We start from the raw sequence: 18,136 nt of genomic DNA, 5'->3' as shown, positions 1-18,136 counted from the left end.
AGCAGCATTTCTGGGAAACTCTGCCTCCATCAGCTTATCACCAACCTCTAAATTCAGAGGAAAATCCCAAGACAGATTGAGTTTTATCAAATATATAACAACTGTTCTTTGTAATCTTTTTCTTTTCCTATATGTAAGTAAACTAGTCAATTTAGAGCAGGAAAAAAAATGTAATCTCACTTCCCCTTTTGGCTCAAATAGTTTCTAAAGTAGTATTTTAGTCTACCGCAAAGCAGCTTTTAAATAAAATCTAGAAACAGCCCAACGTTCAGGTTGGACCGAGAGGTTTTAACGTGAAGCTCTGAACGCTCCTCCCTGAGAAGAGCGGATACGTGATTATGCGCAACAGTAAAGGATGTGGTCTGCTGCGAGATGAGGAAGAAGGTGAGGAGGAAGGAGTACGCCGAACTTTAAACCAGCTCGACGCAAACTGCTCGGTGGCTGGCCGAACGGAGGAGACCGTCGCAGGCTGGATTATTTCTCACTTTGAGAGCGGAGCTGTTAATTTCTGTGAAGATGCACTGAGAGAAGGAAGAAGATGGAAGTGGAGGAGACTGGTGAAATGAGGACTTCCTGGTATGGTAGCTTTAGAAATGCACTGTTCTGACTCTGCTTTGGTTGTTTTTTTTGTTTGTTTTAAATGTGAGACTGATCATCAGATTCGTTGGAGGATTTAAAAGAAAAAGTTATCTTTTTCTTGTTTTGAACACTGACTAAAGTTATGCTTCATGTTTCCGTTCACCACACCGACAACTGAAATCCCTCCATGTCATAATGCAGTGGTGCATAACCTGCAGCTTAAATTTTGTAAAGCAATAAGCACTGTGTTTAGAGTACATTAAAATCCATCTGAATGATTTGTGACTAAGATTCCCCCCCCCCGCCCCCCTCTTTTTAGGTCGGGGTCAGGAGACACTCGCTCTGTCCTCTGTGACCATGCTGGGGTAAGCAATCCTATCCCCTCAATGAAGCACGCATTTATCACCCAAAGTCTGAAATGCAGTGCACATTAATTTTCTCCAAAATGTCTGCCTTTAGAAGAAGCGAAAACAAGACCTGATTCCTGAACCAGTCATCAGAATCATGGAGGTGAGTAATAATCTGAAATGCTGCGCGCTGTCATATCTCTTGCTTTTCTCAGTAACTGGCGGAAGCCTGTCAGCCTTTACCTTTGTGACCACAATGCTGAGTGCAGAACTGACAAAAAGAGGTGAACATTATGCGAGATGCTGATTTTAAGGGTAGTTTCTTGGGTTCCCCCCCCCCCCATAAGATCTTGTATTGAGTCTACTGGGATTTCAGAAAGTTGCTGGTGTGCTTGCTTTCATTTAATGGATGTCATGTATTTGCATTCTGTTTTCATTTCAACTTTAATTCAATTATTGCCACAATAAATTTGCAGCAGCTGTGGTTAGTGGGGTAAAAAGAAAAAAAAAAAAAGGCAGACATGTTGTGCTTCACTATTGAGGCACAGTTTCAACTTTCTTCCTCTTTGAAAACCTTGCACAGGAAATGAGAGATGTGCACCGTGCAACATCTCAGCGCTTTTTAACGTCTTTCTCTCTTTCATGTCGCCTTCACCTCTCTAAAATTTTTTTTCTGGCCATCAGGATGAGGAGGAGGAAGAGGAAGAAGGGGAAATGATGTCTGATCACAAGGATTCAGAGGTTTGACTGAAGTTTTTTTTTTCTTCTCTTTTTGAACTGTTTCTTGACTAACCCTACAAGTTTTTAAAAAAATGTTGTGTATTTTGCTCTTTAACTTCTACCATTGATCCCTTTCAGGAGCCCAGTAACAAAAAGGTCAAACCCGTGACAAAGTCCAACAGCCTGACAGGTGTCATAACACCAGTGAAGACTGCTGCTCTTAAACGCATCGGGCAGTCTATTTCGGTAACACACACACACGTCCTCTGGAATATTTTTGTACCTCGTAATGACCATAATGTGACCTGATGTCCTCTCTCTTCGCAGCGCTCCATCAGCTTTCGCACCGACGCCCGACCTTTGCCCCCGGGACCCCTGCGCCCTCGCTCCAAAGCCTCGTCGTTTCCACGCAGGCGCAACAGCCAGTGTTGGAGTGACACTGTGGAGAGCCATGACCTGACTGCAAAGGAAATCAAACGCCAAGAGGTGTGAATTTTATGGTTTTATTACAACATTTTTATTTTATTTATTTATTTTTTTGTCATCATTAAGATGTTTTTTTTTTTTTTTCCTACTCGGGGAGGCGGGGTTTCTGTGGACGGGCTGTGAGGCTGCGGTCGCAGTGTGGGTGGGATGACTAGCTTGCACTGTTTCTCTGAAGCTGCCCTGCACGGGTATTAGGAAAGAGGATGTGAGCTGGCACTAAGCGGCTCAACTTCCGTTATTAAACAATCAGCTGTGAGAGCTCATGCAGGGTTTCCGCTTAGTTTACATCCCATGCAGCATTGTGCGGAAATTGTCTTTATTTCCATTGACACGTCTAAAGTTGCTGTGTGCAACGTCTTTGTCCTCTGCAGGTGATCTACGAGCTGACGCAGGGAGAGAGGCAACTCATAGAAGACCTCAGTTTGGTCAAGAAGGTAACTTGTTGGCACGGAAAAGAGTGCAGGAAAAAAAAAAAACAATCTACACTTGCTGGCTTTTTCTCAGTTTCAATGCGTTCTTATGCTTTTAGGTGTACTACGAGCCCATGTTGAAGTTGGATATATTGACAGAAAGTGAGCTCGGACAAATCTTCGGGACTTTAGACTCCCTGATTCCACTGCATGAGGGTAAATGATAGGAACTCTTTGCCTATTTGTAGCTTAATCTCGGTGACTAAAAATATTTCAGCACGCATCATTTCCTGATCATCTACATACAGTAAAAGTTGTTGGTTCCAAGTAAATAAGAGGCAGCAAATGTGCTTCTTTTAGCCCATTATTTCTGTATAATACTGATGGATGTATTAATTTTTTTTTTTTTTTTTATCATAGCAGATAAAATTTTCCATTTTGGCCTTCAGGATGTTTTTTTTTTGTGTGTGTTTTTTAAGTTGTGTCCTTTTATGTTGAACATGTTTTTTTGTCTATTTCACACCAGATCTTTTGGCTCGTCTTGAGCGACTGAGGGGCTCAGAGAAGACGGTGGGAGAAGTGGGGCCGACTCTGCATGACTGGGTGAGTGTTTTCACAGCAACCCACTGCTGCAAGAGAAGAAAGACGAAGGGGGCACAACAGCCGGCGTTCTGCAACACATTCTTTTTTTTCCCCGCTTCACACTCCGTCTCGTTCCCTCCCCCCCGCCCCTGCAGTTCCCCTGCCTGGAAGCCTACGTCACATACTGCTGCAACCAGGTGGGAGCCAAAGCTCTGCTCGACCAGAAGAAGCAGGAGAAAAGAGTCGAGCATTTCCTGCGCCTGTGTCAGGAGTCTTCGTTTAGTAGGAAATTGGACTTGTGGAACTTTCTGGACCTTCCCAGAAGCCGCCTGGTCAAATACCCTCTGCTGTTGAAGGAGATACAGAAGTGCACGCCTCCAGACCACCCAGACGAGGACACGCTGCCTGATGCTGTGAGTTGCTCTGACCTGTGGCCTTAGAGTGCTGAACTGAGTGGATTTAGAAAATCTGGAGTGCTGGCTTGAGATCTGACTGTACGTTATGATTTCATAATGTACAGACGTTCTGAAACGTCTGTACGCCAGAGAATACCTGAGATCCACCAGGTCCCGCTTCCTCTACGAAACCCTCACTATTTGTTGGATGTCGTGCCCAAAACAAGTTCTTTGTTTTTTGAATGGGTTTTTTCAACCTGTATTAGTTTTTACATTTATTTTTCTGTCCCAAAGCAGTTACAGCATTTGAATTAAAAAAAGGAGGGGGGGGATCGACATTTGGGTGGAAAAAATGTCTAAACTTGATCTTAACTGGCCCTGTTACTGATTTTTTTGTAAAGTAGTCAAATTAAGAATTACATGGATGTATGTATTTATGATTTATTTGTTATTGAGGGAGCATATAAATGAATTATATTTCCATCGAGAACAAACAAAAGAAAAAAGAATAATGCAGAGGAAGTTATCTTATCTAATCTCTTCTCACCATTGTCAGTTCTGTTATGTATGAGTTAGGAAGAGATGTAGGTGTTTTGGTTATCAGCAGTATTTAAAAAGATCAACTTAATGCTTAAAATATAACATTATAAGCCGCTCATTTAATTAAGAATAACCCTGTGTGGCCTCATTTGAGATTTGAAAGTAAAATCTTAGTGAGTCTATCGGTACATGAAATTAATAAAAAAAAAAAAAAAAAAAAAAGACAGAAAATTGGGATATGAACAACACTGTTATTTACCCAAATTATATCTTTCCTCTTTTTAGGGTTTTTCTTACTTTTTGTCTTAAAATAATCACAAATGCGCCTGACGAGAAACTTTGCTGATGACACAAATGGCCCCAGCAAAACGTTTACTCTGTCCTTTGTCGACCACAGCTGGAGCTGATTCAGAGCATCGTGGCCGAGGTGAACAAGAAGACCGGCGAGGCCGAGTGTCAGTTCTACCGGCGGGGGCTGATCTACCTCGAAGAGAGCCAGAGAATACCTGAGATCCACCAGTCCCGCTTCCTCTACTGCCACGGAGAGCTCAAGACCAACAAGGGGCAGGTGCGTGCAGCGTCCCTGATGCTAGCTCACATGAAGGCGCCTTTATTTCTACGTCGTAACATCTATCCACAACCGCTTCATTTCTTCTGTCTTTTCCGTGCAACAGAAGCTGCATGTATTCCTGTTTGAACTGGCGTTGGTGCTGACCAGACCGGGGGACGACAGAGACATTAGAGGACAAATGTTTAACGTGTACCGGCAGCCTCTGCCCAACACGTTGATCAATTTAGAGGAGATCCCAGACAGTGAGGCCGGAGGGGGAGGAACCTTCAGAGGAGCGTTCACCGGAGGAAACGACAAAGGTCATTTGCTTTTTTTTAATATTTGACTGGAAATAAAACTACAGTTTTTTTTTTTTTAGTTGTGATCATGGCAGTAATTAAATAAACAAATAAAAAAAATTGTGGAATCTCACAATCTTGCCAAACTATTCTGAATACGTCAATTTAGTTCTTAGCATAAATATGTATATTTTGGCTATCTTTTCTCCCTGAATCTAAACTTCTTTGTTTAAAATTTCATTTTCATAAAAATGGTAATTAAATACCATAAAGGTTACAAAGCTGTTGGCATTTCATATTTATGAAATAATTAAAACATTAAAAAAAATATGCATCAAATAATCAGAATTTAACACAGATTTTCAGTTCCTAATTAATTAATAATTTTTTTTTTATTTCAAACAGGTTTTCAAAAACAATAAGACAAGCAATCAGTAGGACAGAGAAAACGTGTGCATACATAACCGAGATCAAAATATTTTGTTTACCACTAGAAGAGGTGACACTTATTTATCTCGATTTAATTGATCACCTCAGAAATGATCAAAAATTAGTAATTAAAATCATGTTATAATATTCATGTGTCTGCTTTTTTATATATATGAAAAAGAAGAATCACAGGCTGTAAGCAGACCTTAATGTCAGAGTAGTTCTGGCCCTCTTGTTAGTTGAACTGAAACCTACAACTGTTTTCACTCAATTTCCTTCCTTCCTCTTTCCGTCACCTTCTAGTGAAGAACTGTTTCCGTGTGAGCAGCAGAGGGCGCTCCAAAGTCAACCCTTACTGCTTGCAGGCCAACGACTCGTTCAGCAAGCAGCAGTGGATCACTTGCCTGCGCCAGGCCATCGTCCAGTCACGGGACCGGACCGCTCACACCAGCCAGTCGCCGCTCTCTCTCCCCCCCGACCCCGCTCTGTGTCACATAGCGGATCTCAGCCTCAGCTCGGACACGGACATGGCAGACCACACCTGTCGCTGACCCGTTCACCCGGTTGCCCTTCTGGAGGGCAGAAAGGGGGTTTCTGGAGAGCGAAAGAAACCTGATGGACTATTTTTATGAACAGTTTTAATTAAAAGACTCAAAGAATTGCAAAAGAAAAAAAAAAGTTTCTCTTTATTTTTATTTTTCCTTATTTTTGTGATTGTCATAAAGTGTGCTGACTGTGAACAGAGTTACTGTTACCGAATGTGAATGTTAAACGCCAACAAAATGTTTAACCGGCTGTATTTTAATAAAAACTGACAGTAAAAAAAAACAACAAAAACAAAACCAAACTTGCTGAGGTGTTCATGGGTGGACACATTGACATGTCTATGTATAGCCAACACGATCTGCAGTGAAAAGATTAGAGATGATTATCCTCCCTCCCTGTGTCTGTTTTTTCACTCTCTCTCTCTCTTTGGCTCTCGCTCTTTCTTTCTTTCTTTCTTTCTCTGACACTCGTGGCAGGACAGGGCAGAGAGGTAGACTTTCAGTTCTATCCCACAAACACACGGTGAAACCGTAGACGTCCCCTTTATGCATTTTTAACAGCTCAGCAGATGATGGGAACAGTTTGGTTGGGACTCTTTGTTCAAAGATACAGACCGAAGTGATCAGGTGAGTCCAAAGTGCTCTCTCTTTTTATACACGTTACATTTCTGTAGAAGTAACTGTTTGCCGTAGATGCTATCTTTATCTGCACAAAACGGTAAGTGGTGCGCATTGATTGGCTGTTGGGTTGATCCGTACCGTACTGCTGGATCCCTGTTACATAACCAAATCTTTTTTCTTTTTTTTTATGTATTTTAACATTGGGAATCGGCTGAATTTAGAAATTCTTGGTTTTACTTGTACAAAAAAAAAAAAAAAACAATCTTTTAGGAACTTATTTCACTCCATGTGTTTAATGCAGAATTGCACTCTGAAGGATTGTCAAAGCAAACTTTAGTTTTTTTGTTTTTTTTTTCGTTTTTGTCTTTTCAGCTGTAAATGTTACTTGTCGTTCTCAAGGTAAGGCAGGGGGTGTACTCCTCTGTGCTTTGCTCCCTGATCAGAAGGGTCGCCCCTCAACATCTTGCTGACCTTTAATCAGACGCGCATCAGGGATAAGATACCTCGGCACATCTTCAAGCGGAGACTGACTGGCAGAACAGAATGCCTGGTTCCAGCGGCGTGAACGTGGAGGGCTCTTGCGGGGCCCTGTGTCGGACCCTGGTTTCTCAGAACGGTCTGCAGAGAGACACAGCAGACATCTCCCAGTCTGTCCTCTACACATCCCTGATGGGCCTGCTGCTGGTTGCTGACAATGAGGTGGGGGGGGGGGCGGAGGAAGCATTAAACCTTTACATTCTCCTCAAATTGTACTGAACATGTCATTAATGCTAATCAACACACACGTGTTTACGCACCTGTCAGCACTCCTTGCACTCTCTAATAGGATAAAGCCTCAGACTGACCCCCTTTTTTTAGCCTCGCTTGTTATGCTAATGAGATAAGAAGGCTAAATCTGTCCTGCCAAAGTTACACACAGGCCAACATGGCAGGGTCAACGCAGACAGCTAGTTACATAGAGCATAGAACCTGGCATACCAGTAACCACACAACAATAATCTGTCTGCAGCTACAGCAGCACCACTTTAGATTTATATATAAGCTTCTATCTTACCTTCTTATTCGTAGAAAGAGGCGCTCACTGTTGGAAGTGGAAGAGTTGGCCTTAGAAACATTGGGAATACAGTAAGTGTCAAAGAGATGGCATGCAAATCTCCCGTAAGTTTTGCAGCAACAGGCTCACGTCTCTTTTCCTTCTGTTTGGACAACAGTGCTTCCTGAACGCAGTGGTCCAGTGTTTGTCTCACACTTGTGTCCTGCGCAACTATTGTCTTCTGAAGTCTTACAAGCATGAGAAGTTTTCAAAAGAGGAGGCAAAGCTCATGGACAGTGGGTTTCCTCATTTTCTACCTTTTTTATGTCCTCCATACTTTTTTTTTTTAATCAGACCTTCTTTTTTCCATTGTTCTTTTGCCAGGTTTCTCTCAGGTGCTCTCAGGTCTTTGGGATGTTAGGGAAGGAGACATTGTTGTAAATCCTCGACAGTTTTACAGCGTTTTTAAAGCAGTAGTGCCTTACTTCAGCGGTTACAGGTAAGAAAAACAATTATATTTTTCCATTACAATTTAGTGGAGTTGGGCTATTTGATGTTCATAAATCTATCTGAAGGAGTAAAACCTTTTTGTTTTTCCAGAAGATTGAAAAACTATCAGTATGAAAATGAAGGATAAAATTCAATCTTAATTTTATTAGCGTCTGTTCACAGCTGATTCAAAATTCATATCTGACATTTGTTGGCTTTCACAAAAATAATACATTTTTACACATCAGAATACAAATTTACATGTACATTAATACAGTGATTAAAAATGTGTAGGTTCTATCTAATTAGCTCCTTTCAAGGTAAAAAAAAAAAATCCCAAGATTTTTTACAGCAGAACAATAAAGTTGAATGTTTCAAGTTAAAAGAAAAGTGGGAAAAAGCTAAAGTACCATCAAGTAAAATCAGCTACACACGTCATCTTTACTTGCCTTTTAGCAAGACTGTTTAGTTGATAGAAAAGAGGCTTCAACGCGGGCTGCAACAACAAAAGCTTTGTTGGTTTTACCAATATCTTAAGAACATAAGGCAAATTCAGCTGCCAGGTTTCTAGTAGTGATTTGTGGCTGGAGAATATTAAATATGCATGAGGGTTTGTCAAAAAAAAATAAAATAAAATACACCGTTAGAGTGTCATTATTTACAAAATAATGCAAAGTTGACGCTTTTAATGGACTTTTAATGCAACTTTTAAAGCAACTTTGCATTAAAAGAGTCATTATTTACTGAATGACACTTCATGACAACTGTCATCCTTAAAAGTTATTAAATGGAAGAAAATGAAAAAAATTGGACCAGGAACATAGCTCTGTTGAACTCCAGGCTTGACGGTAATTGAACATGATCTGAAGTTTAATTTGGCAACAGAAATCCTAAATGAAAAATGTGTCACAAACCAAATCATAGCTCCGCCAGACACTCCTGCCCAACATCAGCTATTAGGACTGTGATCGTTATTTGCGGTCCTCCAAATGACGTCTAATATTCACCGCATGTGATACTTTTATTATGAAAGAATTTCTAGAGTTGTCCTTGAGATTTAAAAATGTTTCTATGTTTGAATTTAACCCAGTCAGCAAGATGCTCAGGAGTTTCTCAGGTTCCTACTGGACAAGCTGCATACGGAAATAAATCGCAGGCCTTATGTCAAAAGGACAGGGAAGGAGCCTCAGCAACAATACGTCAGATTTAGGTAGGAACAGAAAGAGACAAATCTGTGCTTGAATCCTGGATCTATCCCATGTGAATGCACAACTTATGCTTCCTACTTCTGATCTGACGTAGAATTTCAGAAGAGGCGAATGCCATGTGGAAGAAGCATTTGGAGAGAGATGACAGCATAATAGCAGGTGAGGAGGTCAATCTTGTCTTTGTCTTCAACTGGATTCAGAAGCAGAAGAGGACATTACATTTTGCCCCGCTCTTGACAGATCTTTTCTCGGGTCAGCTGCGGAGTTCACTGCACTGCTCGGTTTGTTCGCACTACTCCAACACGTTTGATGTGTTCTGTGATCTGTCGCTGCCCATCCCTAAAAGGAGCTCTGCAGGGGAGGTCACCCTGCAGGAGTGTCTGGACCTCTTCTCTCAGGAGGAGAAACTTGACAAGGAAAACTCACCGGTAAGAAAGAAAATTTCACAGGTTTTGAACTGAACACGGCTCAGTTTAAACAACCAGATTCACTTGAAACAACAGATGTGGTCATTATTATTATTATTTAATTTTTTTTTATGTTGATTTCCACGTCTTCCAGATGTGCGAGAGATGTAGCAGGCGTACAGAGTGCACCAAGCGGCTTTCCATCCAGAGGTTTCCTCAGGTTATTGTAATCCGTATCCTTGGCAGCAACTTCTGCTCTAATTAATTTGAAAAGTGAGGAATCGTGTCGGTGTGCAAAAAACACATTGTGCGCTTGTACTTAACAGTCTCCAACAGATTTGAACCGCTTCACAACATCCAGGTGGTCTATCAGTAAAAGCACAGTGTATGTGTCTTTTCCCCTCAAAAACCTGGACCTCGGACCTTACGGACCCGTTGACTGTGGTAACAAACAGTTTTCATTTACCTATGTACATGTTTTACGTACTAATCATGGGCAGCTGCTTGACCATATGTTTTTAAAATAGCCTATGAGAAAAGTGGGAGATAAATTGGAGATATCGATGTAAATTGAAACATATGCACCAGGAAAAATTACTTAAAATATGAAGAAAAAGCTTAAAGTTGAAAAATTGATTGCTATTGGAACCATAATCAAATTTCACTCAAGTAATGGGGGAGGGGGAAACTTATTTAGAAAATGAAAACTGACATGGTTTACTACTGAACTCGATGGAGACTACGTAAAACAAGAAAACATGTTGCTATATTAGCATAGATTCAAACAGCTGTTTTAGATTTTAATGTTAATTGTAGAGAAGATTACATTTGTTGTTGTAGTATAAACCTTATTCCATCACGTGCAAATCCAAGAAAATTCTCACAGACAAAAAAAAGGTTTTTCCCTTGTAAGATTATTTTTAACTCCGAAGCTGCTGAATTTGGAACATGAGGTCAGAGGATGAAGCCCAAGCGAATCAAGCATCCTTATGCTGAAATCTGTTCAGATTCAGTCAAAGTTGACTGAATTCTGTTCTGCTGTACTGAAGAGATGTACGCCAAACCTTAACTCAGTCAGATCGCAAAGATTTTTGAAGGTATTTAATTATGTATATATAATGGCTAAGTAAGTGGCCTGATATTAACTCTGGTTGTTTGGTTTTGCTTGTTGATGACAAGAGTAAACAAATTCTAGAAAATAAGACAAAATGTTTGCCAAACTAAAGGAATTTAACATTTTTAATGCGCAATATATATATTTGTTCAACATTTTGAATATGATATTTTTATAATAAACAAAAGACTGTGTTAATTAGTCTTGTCTTTGAATACTTTTGCATTTAATTTATGCAGAAATAATTGGCCGTTTTTTACAAAAAAATATTTCAGAGACAAGCCTCAGTTCTGAGAAATGTCTGTTTTTGTCTCCATAGGCCCAGTTTTATATGATTTATATGCAATCTGTAACCACGCTGGGACTGTGAATATGGGCCACTACACGGCCTGCTGTCTAGATCAAAGCGGATGGTGCTTCTACAACGACTCCAGGTGAGACTTGAGAGGTTCTAACACCAGATTATCGGAGGCAGTTTTGTGTCCCAATGTCTTCTGTGTAAACCTCGTCTTCCTTCTCAGAGTTCCCCTCCTTTTTCTCCATGTGCAGCGCGACCTCGATCACGGAGAGCCAGCTTCAGACGAATCAAGCCTACGTCCTGTTCTACCAACGCACCAGCAGCACAGCCACCGTCAGGAAATAGCCTAGAAGATGCGGCCAATCAGTCACCTCACCTCCGGTGTCCATAGAAACAAATAGAAGCAGCAGCAGTTTTAACCCTGACATCAGCAGCAAAAAACAAAAAACAAAACAAAAAAACCATCTTGATCTCAGTGTGCCTTCTCTGGAACTAAAAGCACAGGGAGAGAGAAGGCACGCTTGTTGTTAACAGGTTTTAATGTCAGTCGTGCTTGAGAAGCATCTCAGTAGCCACTTCAGTGTCTGCATGGCTGCTCTCAGGGAGGCGAGGGCGTGATGAATATGATGCTCTTATTCATTATGAACAGCTCTTACTCTGCGATTATATGTATGATGAAAGCACTTTGTACGTGTACATCATCATCAACCACGCTTACTGATATGAGCCCTTACAAACAAATGAAGAAAATATATTAGAAATAGGTCATGACTTTGACACGTATGTAAGAAATAAAATGGCATCCTGATGATTTTTGTAAATAAATTCTTATAAACCTTCAAGTGGTCACACATTAAAATAAAACTTTCTGAAAAACGTTTTGTTTTTCTTTTTTTCCAAGAGATTTCACTCGAGATTTATTCTGAGGGAAAAAAAAAGTAAAGAGGTGGACAGATAGCCATTACGTCAGCAAGAATATGTAGATAAAGTCTCCGAATGTAAATCTTTACTGACTTAAAGTTGAACGCATCCATCAAAAAAAAAAAAAAAAAAAAAAAAAAAAAGAGGGAGCAAAGATGTATATTTTTAGCTTCCGTCTAAATTGGTCAAAATCTATTGGCAAGTAGAGATAATTGATTGAATTTATCTTGGAAACCCAGTAAAAAAACAAAACAAAAAAAAAAACTGAAGAATTAGGAAACCAATTCTGGAAACTTAAGTTAAATTAAATAGATAAATACATCATAAAATTATAATCTGTATCCTTATTGAATTAAGTGATTCAGTAATTAATTGACAATTTGTTAAATATTCAATTTAACCAATAAATTGCAAACTTATATGGCAGATGCAGATAATTAATTCAATGCGTTTTCAATAGTTTCATGGTTCCTGTTCCTGAAGCGTCACCATAAAATACATTTTTCTGTCAAATTTCGAGAGGCGGGACTGAAACTGATCTGTCGAACTCCACTGGTTTAGCCTCATTCTTTGAAAACCATTGATTGAGTACCAGCGTTTTGCTTCCCTGTTCCACGAAACTGGCATTCAATCAATTCTTTGACTTCATCTGGTCTGGATAACAGCCTCCTGCTTCTGTCTTGTCTGCTAACTGTAAAGTCTCACCAATGAGCTCACAGGAAAGTCAAGTAAAATCGTCTATGAAAGTGGCCATGACGTTCAAAGAATGAGGCTAAACTAGTAGAGTTCAACAGACCCGTGTTAGCTCCACCCCTTGACGGTGAAGGGTGAGTTTGAGACGACACATAAAATGATGAAAGTTTCGGCAAGAAGATTCAAAGATCACAGGTGCATGATCAGTTATTGTAATGTCATAAACTCTGCAGGAGAGAACGTTTTATGGAGGGCGATGTGCCTTTCTGTTACCTTGAACCAGTTTACCCATTCTCCTATATTTGTTTTCTTTTTCCAACCCAAATGATGGCTGAGTGTGAAAACACACAACTCCCTCTAGATGAGTTGTGTGTGAGATACACTGAGCAGCATGTTTGCAACCAACAACTTTGCCGTGCCACATCCAACACCACTTACATCTCCTCTCTTTCCCATTCCGTTGCTTGACTTGAGCTACAGAAACTTATTTTCATTGCATCTAAATGCCTAAATGTACCATGATGCTCCAATGTGACTAACAATAAATTGCTAACAGGCAATTTAATGGAGATAGATACTAAATAGACCTGTGACAGGGTTGAGTAAGTGAGACTCAATCCTGTCAGGACCCATTCCATTCTGATGAAATCATGCAACGGTCTCCATACGCCACTTAACTTCCATAGTTTGGTATGCAAATTGCTAATTTCTTAATGAAATATAAACAAAACCTTAAATAATTTTCCGTTAGTAGTTTGTACAATATATAATAAATTAGAAAACTATTTCAGACACACTGGGTTGTTTCACTGTGAACATTTTGGATGTCAATGCTGTCAGACGGGTAATGAGACAGCTGCAGTTTACAGAAAGTTCAAAACATTTTGCTACGTGTAAGGTGCGGCATCCTTCTGATAAATGACACAAGGAGGCGGACTGAGATTTCCAGTCTGTCTGGTAGGACAATTAACTCACTGAGCTCTTCTACCCCTACTTGGAATCGTGTTCCTTCAGTTTTACAGATAGTACAAGGCTGGCATGTTAGAATAAGTGAGGCAAACTTTGGATTTCAGAGTTTAAACGACTTTAGATAGCCTAGCCTCAAGGAGGTGACTGGTTTGACAAGTCTGCATTTCCCTACCCAACTGGATTGGTAGCATAGCAAGGGAATCTCTGTGGAGTGTGAACACAGCCAGTCAGCCCATTCCAGCTGAGATCTCGTAAAAGCAGCTGTGACAAGTGTCAACCAAGGCAAGCTGTTCTGAAAGCATCAAAAGCAGTGTAAGTTTTCTGTATTTTAATAGCAAGAAAGACTTGTACTTCACACCTGTGGCGTGGTTTGGCTGTTTTCCTCTATTGTAATTTAGTTTTGTTTGTGTTTCCCAGAAATGGGCTCTATCAGGAAGAAGTTGGTGATCGTCGGGGACGGTGCTTGTGGGAAGACATGTCTGCTCACGGTTTTCACCAAAGACCAGTTCCCTGAAGTCTATGTGCCTACTGTATTTGAGAACTATGTGGCAGACATTGAAGTGGATCAGAAACAGGTAAGGGATGATGTCACCTGGCTGGAAGTCTGACTGCTGGCGTAGTTGGTGAGCAAACAGACAAAAACACATCTTTCTTGGAAGGTGGGCCCTAATATTTTGCAATTTCTTTTTGAAGTTTTAAAATTATGATACCTGCCATTACTAATTATGAATACCATTATCAGTAAATTGCAATGTCTTAAAATTGTATATTTTAGAAAATAAAATATTCTAATGATTTTATTTTCTATAAAATCATTTGAATATGTTTTATTCTCCCATTAGACCAAAAAAAAAAAATCAAAACACTTTTTTTTAATTGTTTTTCAGTACTTATTGCTGAGAATAAAATCCAAAGTTTACCATCCTACTTTCATTTTGTTTTATTTTCAAACTCATGCACTTCACCACATAGTTTGTAGTTGTGTCTTCTTTTCACGTTTCAATTAGAAACCACATACACTTTAGAACATAACAGAGAACTGGAATAAAAGGGGTGCGCTGTTTTAATTTTCTTCAGAAATAAAAATATAAAAATTGAGACATGCATTTGTATTCAGCCCTTCAGAATCAATTATTTGTAGAACCACCGTTTGCAGCAATTACACCCTTAGTCTTTGAGGTGCATATCTATCAAATGAAAAATGACTGCTGACATAAAAGATATCATATTACCAAACCGTTTTAAGTGAGTCAAAAGTTCTAAAACAGATTATATACTTGAGAAAAAATAAGCCACAATAAAATGATGTGGAAATCAACATTTATCTAATATTATTATATTTTCAGTTTTATTTCATGCAGCATAGTTTTGTCATGCTATAAAATACACCAAAAAAAACACAAAATATTGTTAAATGATTTATATAAAGACGGCAAAAAAAGTATTTTTTTTTGTTTAAAATAATATTAAAACACACAACATAATTTCCATGATCATCAAAATACTGTGTAGACCTAACTTTCTGCAACGATTACAGAAAGTTTCTAAACTTATGCATTTGCTCTTTTATCAGATACAGTTGGCACTTTGGGACACAGCAGGTCAGGAAGACTATGACCGACTGAGGCCGCTTTCCTATCCAGACACTGATGTAATCCTTCTGTGCTTCTCTGTGGTCAGCCCGGACAGTTTAGGTATTGTTTGTGGGCTGGGTTGAAAGTAATATCTGTTTATCCATCTGTTGATCCAAGATCGGGTCATGTGTTGAGGTACACTGTAAAAAAAAAAAAAATACTCTAATTTATGGTAAAATACCGGCAGCTGGTCCTTGTGTGAGCATGTACTACTGTTTTTTTTAACAACTTACCAAGAGCAAAAGGTCCAGAAGGAAAACCCAGACATCCTCTCCCTCGTCACTCTCTCCAGCTCATTATGGGGGATCCCAAGGCATTCCCAGGCCAGAAGGGTATACATATAATCCCTTCAGCTGGTATAGTCATACATGAGGTCTCCTACCAGTGGGACATGTAAAATCTGAAGAGATTGGCACACAGGAGGCATGCTGATATCAGTGAAGAAGCATCCCCTCTACGCCTAACCCTATCACTAAGTTTGAGTCCAACAACCCTATGGACAGAGTTCATACCCAGATGGCACCCTTTTCATGGCAGCATCCAGAGACTCCAATCAGACTGGGTAATCTGAAATGCTGTTCAGTGCATAAGCACAGACAACAGTTGCAACGTGAAGACGTGAAGAGCAGACTCTGTTGCTCAGCTGAAGGTGGTGATCCCTCATTTGTTGTGTAAAGCCCACCTGTGGTTAAGCTCCTGAGGCCAAGGTTTAACCATAAGACACTTGCCTGGTTCCCCTCCTGCCTGACTTTGGGAGAGTGCTATGGGCTCCAAAATCTGGGCAACCTCATCTCTTCTTGTGATCTGCCAAATAATCTTAATCCTTGAATTACTTCTTGTCTGACCCAGCTCCTGAGGCTAATTTGTCAATTTGAAAGACCCTACCAGAATCCTAATCAATGGACAACATGGCCTTCATGATTATAGGGTCCACAAAGCTCTCCACCACATTAAAGTGGTGATTCAAAAGAGGGACTAATAATAATGTAATTAGGTTTTATTTAGTATATTATAGATTAGGAAAGTGATTTATGTTGCTAATTGATCAAATTTTTTCTTCACTTTTTGCAGCAAATGTTAAAGAAAAGTGGACTCCTGAAGTGAGACACTTCTGTCCTCACGTCCCCATAGTCCTGGTGGGGAACAAAACGGATCTTCGCAACGATGAGAATACCAGAAAAATGCTTGCCAAACAGAATGAGGCATGTTGATTTAGTTGTTTATATCTTTTGTGTAGGTCAAAATAGCGATGTATTTTTGTCTACTTAAAAATCAAAAATGTGTAAATCTATGAAACTTGTTTTCAGGAGCCAATTAAATATGAAGAGGGCAAAGACATGTCCAATCAAATTGGCGCCTACAGCTACCAGGAGTGTTCTGCTAAAAACAAAGAAGGCGTGAGGGAAGTCTTTGACGCTGCAGCTAAGGCAGCGTTGACAAACAACAGCCGTGGGAAGAAGAATCACTGCGTGCTTTTATAAACTCTGGTGAAAAGTAGCACGCTATCCTGAAGCACTCATGAAGGCCAGATCTCAAATCTTTAGAACTTAAACGGAGGGAGGAATTTAAAGCCAAGACGTTTCAAACCAAGGCTGATCTGTACCTTAAGAAGAACAAAGACAGGAATTCCTACGCTACGGAAAAACTATAATAAGAGTCATGACCTTGTACAAAATCAATTTGTAATTTGGTTTAAAAATAATAATTGCTAATAGTAACATAAACCTTTCCTGATACCATAACACCATAAACAGAGGCACAGTCACATTAAAATTTTAAGTGCCGAGACATTTTTGTACCACACTGTGAAATTCATTAACCAGGGGATCAATTCACAAACGGCTGAATTAGCCTTCCTATTTTGTCACTGAGTCCAATATGTACTGTATTATCTTTATGAGGCATTGTATGTTTTTTGTCTTCTTTTTAAGTCATCATATCTCCATTATACTCATATCTCCTGTACACCTATGATCTTTTGTGGCAGGTTTTTCAGCCATATTTTAACTGTGTAACTCAATTATCATGATTATTCTGAATATAGAAAATAAACTAATATTCTGTTACAGGTGAAATGTTTCTTGTTAGTAACAAATTTTGGTTGTGGTATCTTATTTTTAAGTATTTTTGTTTTTTGTGAGTACTTTTTGTTGCATTCAGTTATCATTTACTGCAACAGTTTGATGTTTATTTTTATGCCTCATAAAATTTCTTTCATGCTTTCATATTTGGTCAAACGTTTTACTAAATAGCCTAGGATCATATCCAATTTCAGATTTACTTGCCATATTGTCAAGAGATTACACTGTCATAAAATTGGTAGAACACAGTGGTCTTTTTCATTAATGTAAGGATATTATGTTTCTCAAATACTTTATTGAACAGCAGCTTCAACAGAAACTGTAATATAAGAATATGTATTGTACTTACAGGGAAATGCAAGCAGTTATAATGTTTTTGTAAAGGTATTTCATTCAGTGAATTGAATGAAAAAGAAATAAGGCAGACCTGGATGTCTGGATCTAATTCTTTTTTGCTAAAAAAAAATGAGGGGGTATCAGATTTTAGTGGGTATATTATCAAAGACGTTTTTGGAGGATGGTAAAGCAATAGTTTGCACTGTTGCCTGACAGCAAGGAGGTCCTGGGTTCTAGGTTGTAATCTTAGCCACAGAGAAAGAGCCCTGTACAAATCTGCATGCAAAAAGAATGGATTATCTCCAGAACTCTGTAGCATCCAATAATCCAAAAATATGACTGCCTTGTTAACTGTTTTCTCTGAATTACCCTTAAGTACAGGTCTGTTTCAGTGTTGTCCTATTATAGTCTTGCAACCTCTCCCCCAATGACAACTGGATATAACCACCA

The 18,136-nt window shown here is 39.4% G+C and overlaps 3 protein-coding genes across 5 annotated transcripts; all 3 read left to right on the top strand.

Annotated features, from left to right (window-relative positions):
* Positions 1–351: 351 nt before the first annotated feature.
* On the top strand, positions 352–6,184 carry arhgef3l (Rho guanine nucleotide exchange factor (GEF) 3, like). Of its 2 annotated transcripts, none has more exons than XM_015009953.2 (13): positions 352–576; positions 899–944; positions 1,042–1,089; positions 1,611–1,667; positions 1,785–1,892; positions 1,974–2,132; positions 2,504–2,566; positions 2,662–2,758; positions 3,069–3,145; positions 3,280–3,537; positions 4,457–4,627; positions 4,734–4,929; positions 5,641–6,184. In XM_015009953.2, exons 1-13 carry the CDS (start codon positions 539–541, stop codon positions 5,886–5,888), a joined length of 1,566 nt encoding a protein of 521 aa, XP_014865439.2. In that variant the 5' UTR covers positions 352–538; the 3' UTR covers positions 5,889–6,184. The 2 variants fall into 2 exon arrangements, with proteins under 2 accessions (XP_014865439.2, XP_014865437.2); XM_015009951.2 differs by having other exon boundaries at positions 1,039–1,089.
* Positions 6,185–6,284: 100 nt separating this feature from the next.
* On the top strand, positions 6,285–11,930 carry usp21 (ubiquitin specific peptidase 21). Of its 2 annotated transcripts, XM_088007327.1 has the most exons (11): positions 6,285–7,202; positions 7,572–7,628; positions 7,715–7,832; positions 7,921–8,035; positions 9,116–9,235; positions 9,328–9,392; positions 9,474–9,661; positions 9,795–9,873; positions 9,977–10,084; positions 11,074–11,188; positions 11,304–11,930. In XM_088007327.1, exons 1-11 carry the CDS (start codon positions 7,047–7,049, stop codon positions 11,395–11,397), a joined length of 1,215 nt encoding a protein of 404 aa, XP_087863453.1. In that variant the 5' UTR covers positions 6,285–7,046; the 3' UTR covers positions 11,398–11,930. The 2 variants fall into 2 exon arrangements, with proteins under 2 accessions (XP_087863453.1, XP_087863452.1); XM_088007326.1 differs by having other exon boundaries at positions 9,328–9,661.
* Positions 11,931–13,618: 1,688 nt separating this feature from the next.
* Positions 13,619–17,335, top strand: LOC106931696 (rho-related GTP-binding protein RhoA-A-like). The gene is made up of 5 exons (XM_015009964.2): positions 13,619–13,947; positions 14,053–14,210; positions 15,209–15,329; positions 16,341–16,471; positions 16,577–17,335. The coding sequence occupies exons 2-5, from the start codon at positions 14,055–14,057 to the stop codon at positions 16,748–16,750; spliced, it is 582 nt and encodes a 193-aa protein (XP_014865450.1). The 5' UTR covers positions 13,619–13,947; positions 14,053–14,054; the 3' UTR covers positions 16,751–17,335.
* Positions 17,336–18,136: the final 801 nt, after the last annotated feature.

The sequence above is a fragment of the Poecilia mexicana genome, unplaced genomic scaffold (assembly GCF_051168715.1).
Source record: "Poecilia mexicana isolate PSO_F unplaced genomic scaffold, ASM5116871v1 scaffold_7, whole genome shotgun sequence".
In the NCBI taxonomy this organism is placed as follows: Eukaryota; Metazoa; Chordata; class Actinopteri; order Cyprinodontiformes; family Poeciliidae; genus Poecilia; species Poecilia mexicana.
The sequence above is the reverse complement of the archived record's forward strand: the minus strand, read 5'-3'. Positions and strand labels throughout refer to the sequence as shown.

Coding starts and splice junctions, on each gene's coding strand:
- arhgef3l (XM_015009951.2), top strand. CDS start 539: ATGGAAGTGGAGGAGACTGGTGAAATGAGGACTTCCTG. Junction 577..898: donor GGTGAAATGAGGACTTCCTG/GTATGGTAGCTT, acceptor CCCTCTTTTTAG/GTCGGGGTCAGGAGACACTC. Junction 4,628..4,733: donor TCAAGACCAACAAGGGGCAG/GTGCGTGCAGCG, acceptor TCCGTGCAACAG/AAGCTGCATGTATTCCTGTT.
- usp21 (XM_088007326.1), top strand. CDS start 7,047: ATGCCTGGTTCCAGCGGCGTGAACGTGGAGGGCTCTTGCGGGGCCCTG. Junction 7,833..7,920: donor GGAGGCAAAGCTCATGGACA/GTGGGTTTCCTC, acceptor TTCTTTTGCCAG/GTTTCTCTCAGGTGCTCTCA. Junction 9,874..9,976: donor TCCTCAGGTTATTGTAATCC/GTATCCTTGGCA, acceptor AGTCTCCAACAG/ATTTGAACCGCTTCACAACA.
- LOC106931696 (XM_015009964.2), top strand. CDS start 14,055: ATGGGCTCTATCAGGAAGAAGTTGGTGATCGTCGGGGACGGTGCTTGT. Junction 14,211..15,208: donor TTGAAGTGGATCAGAAACAG/GTAAGGGATGAT, acceptor CTCTTTTATCAG/ATACAGTTGGCACTTTGGGA. Junction 15,330..16,340: donor GGTCAGCCCGGACAGTTTAG/GTATTGTTTGTG, acceptor CACTTTTTGCAG/CAAATGTTAAAGAAAAGTGG.